The sequence below is a fragment of the Raphanus sativus genome, chromosome 9, assembly GCF_000801105.2.
Source record: "Raphanus sativus cultivar WK10039 chromosome 9, ASM80110v3, whole genome shotgun sequence".
Taxonomy (NCBI): Eukaryota; Viridiplantae; Streptophyta; class Magnoliopsida; order Brassicales; family Brassicaceae; genus Raphanus; species Raphanus sativus.
In genome coordinates this window covers 22,018,960-22,029,431 of record NC_079519.1, presented here as the reverse complement: position 1 = coordinate 22,029,431, position 10,472 = coordinate 22,018,960, and the positions used below count along the sequence as shown (strand labels likewise).

The window sequence follows — 10,472 nt, the reverse complement described above, 5'->3', positions numbered from 1 at the left end:
CACATTTTAAATCTGTTGGAGTGTAGCTTAACATCTACAATAAATAACACCACCTAAGTGTACTTCTATTTTAATAGATTAGAAGTATATTTATTTTAATTAAAAATATCAATAAGTTTCAAACAAAATTTTAAAAAACCTCTAAAATTTACAAAACAATCTTAGAAAATTCTAATTTTATTTTAACATTTAGGAAAAAGGTAATAAATTAGAGAGAGAACGTTTTAAAATTTGAAAAATTAAATTTTGATGGAAAATATATAATTTTCTATATTTCAGAAAATAAACTAAACCCAATACTGAAAACTTAAATTTTATTTCAAAATTTAACATTATAAACAGTTTAGTTACTTTTAATTCTCAAACAGAAAATAAAATTAAAAATTTCTGAGATGTTTTGTAAATTTTAGACATTTTTTAAAAATTTCGTTTGAAACTTATTAGTACTTTTAGTTAAAATAAACAAAGTTTGGATATTAAAATGGATATAGTTTTAAAATTTTGTATAGTACAATGAGCATAACAATTAGTTGCGGTATTAAACTGGGCAGTGAAAAAATTTGAGTATTTAAAAGCTCTACGAAATTTGTTGGAGTACTTTTATGGAATTTTCTCTTTAATATTCAATCACAATATAAAAACTAACACTTTTTGAAACTGATAAACAACTAACACTTATACAGAAGAAAACTAAAACGATCAATCAATCATTGAATTTATCTTTTATATATTGAGAAATCACATATATGATATATATATCAAAACAAACAATCGTGTGGACGCATGGATCAAAATCTAGTAGAGTTTAAATTATAATACATATTCAAATCATAAGTATACCGACAAGTACTAGTCAGAAAATATACAGGATTATATATAAGAAGTTATTGATTACATATTTTACCCTCAGTATAGATCATAGTTAAAACATACTATTTTCATTTTCTAAAGTAGTTGATATGAAAACAGTAGTTAGACAACAAGCATAAGTATTATAAATGTTCAAAAAAATATAAGTATTATAAGTTAACATTGGAAACTAATTTCAATATGATTTCAATATTTTATTTTAAAGCATACCAAATGTATTCTAACTTATGTTTCTAATAGTTTTGTCATCATGTTTCTAGTATTTTTTATATTTAGTAATTTTAAATATTTATAAAACTATTTTTTCATTTATAAAGGACAAAACATATCTAATATGGCCAAAAACAATTCTGATGAGACAATTGGAAGTTGAATGTGTCTTATTTTGTTAATTCTTCCTCTGTTTTTTTTGACAAATTTCTTCTTGTGACGTTTACGTCAACTCAGTTAACAGCGTTACGACTGATGACTATCAACGTAGCTAAATTATTGACATAATCAACGAAAGATTAATATTTGTTTGTGTTTAGATGAAAGTATGAGATTTAATTGGCTTGCCTATTTAATCGAGAATACCTTGTAATGTGACTTGTTTGAATTCCTATTATCATGGATGTTCAAATGATGTAAGTTTGTGCTTTTATATGATATTTTAAAAAAAATTGAGTTGAAATATGGTTTGTATCCGTGAGTTTTTGGTTTTACTTGGTTAATAGTTGTCAGTATTAGAAAGCTTTTTGTCAAAAAAAAAAGTTGTCAGTAATCAGCTAAAACCAAATATTGTATTTCAAAGTTTTATTTTGTTTTTGTAATTCTATTGCTAAAAAGTTTTAATTTTGTTGCTTTGGGATTTCAATGTTTCGTTGTGGAATTTAATAGGCTTGGAAACCTATTAATATACTGTGTACCCTTTGTTGACCAGTTTTAAGTTTGATAAAGTCTTATAATCTGTCATTTCAATCAACTTTTCTCCATGGATGTTACAAAGTTCCGTATACAGAGCAGTAATTATTGGAAAATTTACAAATTCAACCCTTTTATTTTTCAATTTTCTTGACGAATGGAGCATAAGTTTTTGGAGATTTTTCAAATTCCTTGCGAATAGAGCAATATAAAAACTTCAAGAAAAGCTTTCTAGTTTTTACAATCTAACATACAAAGCCTTTGGTTCTAATCTTGTGAGAATGAAGCTTAGCACTTCACTTTTTGCAATCTTCTGGTTCTTAACAACCTTACATTCTGTATCTGCACAGACCTGCTTCAATGGTTACTTTAAACTCAATTCTACTTACGACTTGAGCCGTCGTCAAATCTTCTCAACTCTTGCTTCTAACGTCACAACTCACAACGGACTATACACCACCGAACTCGGCCAAAATGAGGACCGAATCTTCATCATCGGTATGTGCATACCTGGTACTGAACCGCAGCACTGTTCAGACTGCATCAAAAGCACATCAGACGGCTTGTTACGGGCCTGTCCTAATGAAACTGTTGGCTATGCATGGCCGGATGTTTGTATGGTACGTTATTCCAACATTTCATTCTCTGGATCTGCCATTATGGAGCCGTCTCAAAATGTGTCCAATTCCAAACCTATCGGCGTCAATTTGACACTGTTTGATATAGTCTGGGAAGAGTTAATGCTTCGTACGGTCACCGCAGCTTCATCGGGAAGTCGTGGATCATCTGGACATAAGTACTACGCAGCTGAGGTTGCTGAATTGACACCTTTCCAAACTATATACTCGATGATGCAGTGTACACCGGATGTTTCCTCAGGGAATTGTGAGTTTTGTCTGAAAGAAACTGTTAGGGATTATAACGCATGTTGTCGCGGTCACATAGGTGGTGCTTATGTAAGACCGTTTTGCTTTATCCGGTGGGATTTGTATCCTTTTACTGAAGCTTTTAACCGCGCAAATTCCACCAGCGAAGGTATATTTCTCCATATGATTTGTAACAAGAATCTATTAAAAACTGAATAATCACTCATTAGCCGTGATTGTTTATGATTTATCGATTTGTGCAGATGGAAAAACAATTTCTACAGTGGCTATCGTGGGGATTGTTGTCCCTATCTTCGTTATCTTAGTAGTCCTTGCTGTAGGACTTTTGGTTTGCAGGAGAAAAAAACAATACCAAAACATTAAAGTTCAAGGTTGGTTTCTTTTGAAAATTTGTTTTCATCGTTTTATGCAAGCAACTACCAGAAGTAATATTGCATACAAATTCTGCAAAATAAAATGTTAGATATTCACTTTTCTTTGTGCAGGTGGTGACGAGATTACGACAACACACTCACTGCAATTCAGTTTTAAGGAAATTGAAACTGCAACTGATAACTTCGCGGACAGTAACGTGATCGGCCGTGGTGGATTTGGTGTAGTTTATAGGGTATTTTTATATTCTTTTAGTCTGGTTTTGCTCATTCTCTTTATGAAGTTGAATATGATATTTGGTTTATCTTATCTCTATAGGGATTGCTTTCAAATGGAACTGAAGTAGCGGTGAAGAGGCTTTCGAAAACATCAGGACAAGGAGCGCAAGAGTTTAAGAATGAGGCTGTTCTTGTGACAAAGCTTCAGCATAAGAATCTGGTTAGACCTCTTGGATTTTGTTTGGAAGGAGAAGAAAAAATACTTGTGTACGAGTTTGTACCCAACAAAAGCCTTGACTATTTCCTCTTTGGTATGATATGATCGGTGAACTACTTATAAGTTTCAAGGAGTCATTATTTGTAGCTAATGATTTACAATTTGTACAGATCCTATAAAACAAGGCGAACTCGACTGGACAAGACGGTACAACATTATTGGAGGGACTGCACGAGGACTTCTATATCTTCATCAAGACTCACGACTTACAATCATACATCGTGATCTTAAAGCGAGTAACATTCTTTTAGATGCAGATATGAACCCCAAGATTGCAGATTTTGGCATGGCGAGGATTTTTGGGGTTGATCAATCTCAAGCCAACACAAGCAGAATCGTTGGAACATAGTAAACTTTTATATCAAATTGACTTTGAGAATTTTGTTTTTCTATTATTTGCAGGCTAAAAATGTTTCCTTATGTTGCAGTGGTTATATGTCTCCAGAATATTTAATGCATGGTCACTTCTCCATGAAATCTGATGTCTATAGCTTTGGAGTATTGGTTTTAGAGATTATAAGTGGCAAAAAATGCAGTAGCCTTTACCATATTGATGAATTTTCTGGAAATTTGGTCACACATGTGAGTATATGATCTTTTAAGTTACATGTGTGTGTAAATTAAGATAAAACATATGAACTTTGTTTATCTCTCGTGTTAGGCTTGGAGGCTCTGGAAGGCCGGATCACCACTAGAACTCGTGGATCCTACCATAGTAGATAGTTGTGAGAGTAATGAGGCTATTAGGTGCATACATATTGCACTATTATGTGTGCAAGAAGATCCTGCAGATCGTCCCATGTTGCCAGCGATCGTCATGATGCTCACTAGTAGCACAGCCACTTTACATGTGCCTCGAGCGCCTGGAACTTTCCTTTCAAGCAGGTGTGACTCTGTCTCTAACTGTTTGGAGTCTACCCAATCTAAAAGCAGATCCATTCCTGGTTCTATTAATGATGTGACCATTTCAGCTCTAGATCCTCGTTGAAAGTTTCTGGAACACTAATAAACCCATGGAAGTACCAACATCATCTCATATTTCTTGGCACTGCTCTACATAATATATCATTCACATGTATTACCTATACATACATTCTATAGATGAGAAGCACGTTTTAAATATTTTCAGTAATAACAAATTATATAATGTATCAAGAGTAACCAGTAACCACAATGTATTATTTGTACTTATAGAAATTTAATAAATATAAATTATTTATTTATGATTTATTAGAGCTATTTATTTACATGGGATCTTCTAAATTATTATTATTATTTTATTAATTTATCAATTTTAAAAATTATTGAGGTTCTATAACACGATGACTTACATTAGTTAAATAGCTAGAGCCGTTACACAAAACAAAGCAACAGTATAATCTATAAAAGATCGTAATCTAAGAAAATCTATAATATAATTTGGTATATTCTATTATATTTATGTCATATTTTAAAGGCAAAACTTAAAACTGATAAAATTTATTAATTTATCTTATTTATTAATTTTATCTGGTATTAATTTATAGTTACTATACTATTATTTAAGAAGTGAATTTACTTATTTATCATACACTCTATAATTATAGATTTAATCATATTTTATGCTTAATTATTAATATAAGTAAATAATTATAATAAATAGAAATCTTACATTAAACATCTAACGTACTATTATCATTTGATATGAAAAGTAAAAAAAAAGCAATTGGAATAAATAAATATATAATATAAGAAAAATAAACAAAAGTAAAAATATAATATCAAAATTGAAAAACCTAAATTAAACATCTATCTGAAAATGTATAGTAAAATAAATAATTAGTTAATACAGAATATAAGAAATAAAAATATTACATTAAACATCTATCATAATATTAGAATAAAAATAAATAATATGTAAATATATAATATAAGAATTAGAAAAACTACATTAAATATCTATCTGAAAAATTTATAGTAAAATAAATAATAAGTAGATATACAATATAAAAATAAAAATATTAATAAAAACATCTATTGTATTATTACTATTTGATATAAAAGAAAAATAATTATAATAGGTAAATATACAATATAATAAAAATAAATATACAATATAAGAAATGGAAAAACTACATTAAAAATATCTGAAAATATATAGTTTACATTTTTATTATTCTAAATATTTTTATAAGTAAATGTACATGAATAACCGAAATATATTATAAGAAATAGAAAAACTACATTAAATATCTATCTGAAAATAATAAGTAAATATACAATATAAGAAATATAAATATTATTAAAAACATCTATCGTAATATTACCATTTGATATAAAAGCAAAATATTAGAATAAATAAATAAACAATATAAGAAAAATAAATATACAATATAAGAATGGAAACCTATACTAAACAGATGTCTGAAAATGTATAGTTTTACATTTTATTATTTCCAATTTAGAAATAAATATACAGGAATAACTGAAATATATTATAAAATAAATAAAGAATAACTTTGTATAATTTGTATCAGTTCTCTGTTTAGTATCTGGTTGTAATTATAAAACAATCACTCGATATTAAAATTTTAATCGGTTTATGGTTCCGTTGATAAGTAAGGACCTATTGTTTAGAAATATCAACCAACTAAACCGAATACATAGAAATCGACCAAAATAAACAAAAGGTTACACTCCTGGACTTTTTCCGAATAAACATATATATATAATCCCATTTCAGTTTAAATATATATTTTTCAAAGGAATGAGAAATAAAATATATAAGAAATCAATGTTATTTTTAGTCTAGAATAACTAAATATTTAAAATATATTATTTTCTATTTATTTGCATACTCCACTCGTAGAATAATTAATAATATAATTAAACATATAATTATGAAGGACATGACAAATAAGAAAATTCACTTTTCAAATAATAGTATAGATTTATAATTATGTTGTAAATAATTAAAATATTCTAAAGACAATATCATAGTCAAACTTATACACTATAATTTAGTAATACTAAAGTATTACATATATGTTTATATTATATTTTAGTTTAGTAATATTAAACCATTAATATATATACATATATATATATATATCACATAAAATAGAATAATAATTAATCATTCATGATAATTTTAAGGATAATCAAAATAACTTATTGTGATAATTTCTGAAAATAATTGCCAGAAGATTCAAAATTATTTATACTATTATTTGAATAATAATTTGTTAGCACTTACGTTTATAGGTTATATTTATTTAATATATAATCGCCCATAAATTCAAAACAAATTTCATTAGTTTGGTAAAGATTATATATTATATTATCTAAAAATATTGTACATCATATATTTTAAAAATAAATATAAGTTATGTATATATGAATATTTTACGTAACAAAATATATTACATTAAAATAAATAAAATTGAATATAAAATTTAATATTTAGTTAATTACTAAATATTTCAAAAATACGAGAATATTTTATCCTAAGATTTTTGAATTTTATAATATACCTTTTTATAATTTTTCTAGAAACTATTAAATCTGAAAATGCCGGCAAAACACCTAGTTTACACTTTATAATGCATTCAAAAGTGTTTCCAAATAAATCACCATGTTTAAAACTCTTTACAAATTTAAATTTAGATCAATAAAACGAGCACCACTAAAACGTTTGATGCAGTTAAACATTATTTGAGCAACTGAATTAATTTTAGTTCACATATCTGTCAATTAAGACCTCACTGAACTCTTTGGTAGTTCTTTCTTACTGAAGTGATCCAGCGATATAAAACAGTCAATTACGACCTATGATCTGGCCCATTGATCTGCAAACTCGACCTATGATCCGGCCAATTAACTTGCAAACTCGACTAACCTCTGTTGTTCACCAGATTCAATTTTGCGTATGAAGACCAAGAGACTAACCCATCACTGATAACCTCTTTTGGAAGGATGAATTCTCCAAATTACTATACTTGTCAAGCTAGTGGTAACAGACAATTTTGTCACACGATTCCTTGTAGAGACGACCAATAAGTACAGACTGAACGTTCTAAAAAACTTCACATAACTCTGAAAAGTGAACACGTTAAAGCTTACAGGTGTGCTTTCAGAAGTAACAGCTAAGCAAAAATAGAAAGTTCACCGCATCGACAACTTAACCTCAAAATTTGAAAGATGAACACAAAGCATTTAAGAATAACGAGGATATAGATAGAAAAGTCTTGCAAGGAAAAGAGAGAAACAGAGTTCAACGATTATTCAAAAGAGGCTTATAATGCCTCAAACACACAAACCATGATAAGTTTTAAAGAAAACGAGACTAAAAAGCAGACATTGTTGATTTTTGATAAGACAAAGGACGAGAGACTTAAAAACCACCACGGAGACGCAACACCAAGTGAAGGGTCGACTCCTTCTGGATGTTGTAGTCGGCTAGGGTGCGACCATCCTCAAGCTGCTTTCCAGCGAAGATGAGACGCTGCTGATCTGGAGGGATCCCTTCCTTGTCTTGGATCTTGGCTTTCACGTTATCAATGGTGTCCGAGCTCTCCACCTCCAGTGTGATGGTCTTACCAGTCAAGGTCTTGACAAAGATCTGCATGCCTCCACGCAGACGCAACACCAAGTGAAGTGTAGACTCCTTTTGGATATTGTAGTCAGCGAGAGTCCTGCCGTCCTCGAGCTGCTTTCCGGCAAAGATCAACCTCTGCTGGTCTGGAGGGATACCCTCCTTGTCTTGGATCTTAGCTTTGACATTATCAATGGTGTCGGAGCTCTCAACTTCGAGGGTGATTGTCTTTCCGGTTAGTGTCTTGACAAAGATCTGCATACCTCCACGTAGACGCAACACCAAATGAAGAGTCGACTCTTTTTGAATGTTGTAATCTGCCAAAGTGCGACCATCCTCGAGCTGCTTTCCAGCGAAGATGAGACGCTGCTGGTCCGGTGGGATTCCCTCCTTGTCTTGGATCTTAGCCTTCACGTTGTCAATGGTGTCGGAACTCTCCACCTCCAGAGTGATGGTCTTCCCGGTCAGTGTCTTAACGAAGATCTGCATACCTCCACGTAGACGCAAGACCAAGTGGAGCGTAGACTCCTTCTGGATGTTGTAGTCAGCCAAAGTGCGACCATCTTCCAACTGCTTGCCGGCAAAGATCAATCTCTGCTGGTCCGGTGGGATCCCCTCCTTATCTTGGATCTTAGCTTTAACGTTGTCAATGGTGTCGGAGCTCTCCACCTCCAAAGTGATGGTCTTTCCGGTCAACGTCTTGACAAAGATCTGCATACCACCACGGAGCCTGAGAACCAAGTGGAGGGTCGACTCCTTCTGGATGTTGTAGTCAGCGAGAGTTCTGCCGTCTTCAAGCTGCTTGCCGGCAAAGATCAACCTCTGCTGGTCCGGTGGGATCCCCTCCTTGTCCTGGATCTTTGCTTTCACGTTGTCAATGGTGTCGGAGCTCTCCACCTCTAGGGTAATAGTTTTTCCCGTCAAGGTCTTAACGAAGATCTGCATACCACCACGGAGCCTGAGGACGAGGTGAAGTGTCGACTCCTTCTGGATATTGTAGTCAGCCAAGGTTCTGCCGTCCTCGAGCTGCTTTCCGGCGAAGATAAGCCTCTGCTGATCCGGGGGAATGCCCTCCTTGTCCTGGATCTTGGCTTTAACGTTGTCGATGGTGTCTGAGCTTTCCACCTCAAGGGTGATTGTCTTTCCGGTGAGAGTCTTAACGAAGATCTGCATCTGTAATTCACAAAAGCCAAGATCAATACTCTTTTGACTCGGATCAATTGCGAAATCAATACAAAGAGATCGCTACAATATACAAACACGGATCATATATGATCAAGTAGCCAACACAAATCTGGAAAAATCAAAAATCACGACGAGTTCTATCGTTTAATCTCAACAAACCGATTCAAATTCGAAAATACATATACGATTGAATGAAACAACTAATCGATGAAGAAGAAACCAGAATCAAACCTTAATCGTAACAATTGAACCCTAATAATCAAAATAGCGACGAGATCTATCGGGGCTTAATCAATTACGATCGAACGAAACAGCTAATCGAGAGAATAAGAAACACGAATCTAACCTTGATCGTAATTCGCGAGAGAGAGAGAATTGAGAATTGAGAATTGAGAATTGAGAAGAATTGGTTTTCGATTTGTGAAGGAGAAGAGGTGTTTAGGGTTTGATTTATACAAGAGGATGAGGAGGACTCGGTCACGAGAAACCTATGGCGGTGAAGCAATAGCGAATAGGATTTCGACACGTATGTTAAATGACGTGTATTCAGCGTTGGTTACACGCAACCTTTTAATGGAAAAGATAATCTTTCCTTCGCCTTTGGTTTTTTTAGGTATAAAGGAAAAGTATATATTTTGTGCTTTGAGTTGATAACCCCCACGACCCGTCGTGTGTTGGCTGCATTCTATTTTAACGCCGTTTCTTTACTAACTCCACGACAACCACAGTTTCTAACGGGCCGTAACAGAAGCCGACGTTGTGATTTAACGGATCGTTACGATCGGTGTTATTATTATCTTTCTTTTTTTTTTTAATCAACGGTGGAGCTAAAAAAATGCCAATAATTGAGCCCATGGTCCCCCTATGTCGATGCTCTTATCTTTTCTTTTCTTTAATTTTCCCTTTTTCTATGCAGGTGGGGTTTTTAATTTTGAATTTTAAAAATAAAAAAGGAATCTTCCTGAAAATAACATAATGTTTTTTTATTTTTAGTCGTTTTGGATATTGCATGATTGTGGTATCAAGTTGGCAAATTGTTTTTTTTTCTTCAAACAATTAATAGAGGAAACTTCCTGAAAAATAACATAATGTTTTTTTCTTTTTTTAGTGGTTTTGGATATTTGCATGATTTTGGTATCAAGTTGGCAAATGGGCTGAAGGCAATGGATTCGGTATCACACATCAAA

The 10,472-nt window shown here is 32.0% G+C and overlaps 2 protein-coding genes across 2 annotated transcripts; one reads left to right on the top strand and one right to left on the bottom strand.

Annotated features, from left to right (window-relative positions):
- Positions 1-1,994: 1,994 nt before the first annotated feature.
- On the top strand, positions 1,995-4,817 carry LOC108826773 (cysteine-rich receptor-like protein kinase 34). The gene is made up of 7 exons (XM_018600129.2): positions 1,995-2,808; positions 2,903-3,031; positions 3,146-3,267; positions 3,351-3,561; positions 3,638-3,875; positions 3,956-4,109; positions 4,189-4,817. Exons 1-7 carry the CDS (start codon positions 2,055-2,057, stop codon positions 4,513-4,515), a joined length of 1,935 nt encoding a protein of 644 aa, XP_018455631.1. The 5' UTR covers positions 1,995-2,054; the 3' UTR covers positions 4,516-4,817.
- A 2,948-nt stretch (positions 4,818-7,765) lies between these two features.
- On the bottom strand, positions 7,766-9,791 carry LOC108826774 (polyubiquitin). The gene is made up of 2 exons (XM_018600132.2): positions 9,632-9,791; positions 7,766-9,273 (listed from the first exon to the last, which is right to left on the bottom strand). Exon 2 carries the CDS (start codon positions 9,271-9,273, stop codon positions 7,900-7,902), a length of 1,374 nt encoding a protein of 457 aa, XP_018455634.1. The 5' UTR covers positions 9,632-9,791; the 3' UTR covers positions 7,766-7,899.
- Between the last annotated feature and the right edge of the window lie 681 nt (positions 9,792-10,472).

Excerpts from the sequence above, each read along its gene's own strand:
- LOC108826773 (XM_018600129.2), top strand. The coding sequence starts at position 2,055 with ATGAAGCTTAGCACTTCACTTTTTGCAATCTTCTGGTTCTTAACAACC. Across the intron at positions 3,562-3,637 it reads CCTTGACTATTTCCTCTTTG|ATCCTATAAAACAAGGCGAA; the intron begins GTATGATATGAT and ends CAATTTGTACAG. Across the intron at positions 4,110-4,188 it reads CTGGAAATTTGGTCACACAT|GCTTGGAGGCTCTGGAAGGC; the intron begins GTGAGTATATGA and ends CTCTCGTGTTAG.
- LOC108826774 (XM_018600132.2), bottom strand. The coding sequence starts at position 9,273 with ATGCAGATCTTCGTTAAGACTCTCACCGGAAAGACAATCACCCTTGAG.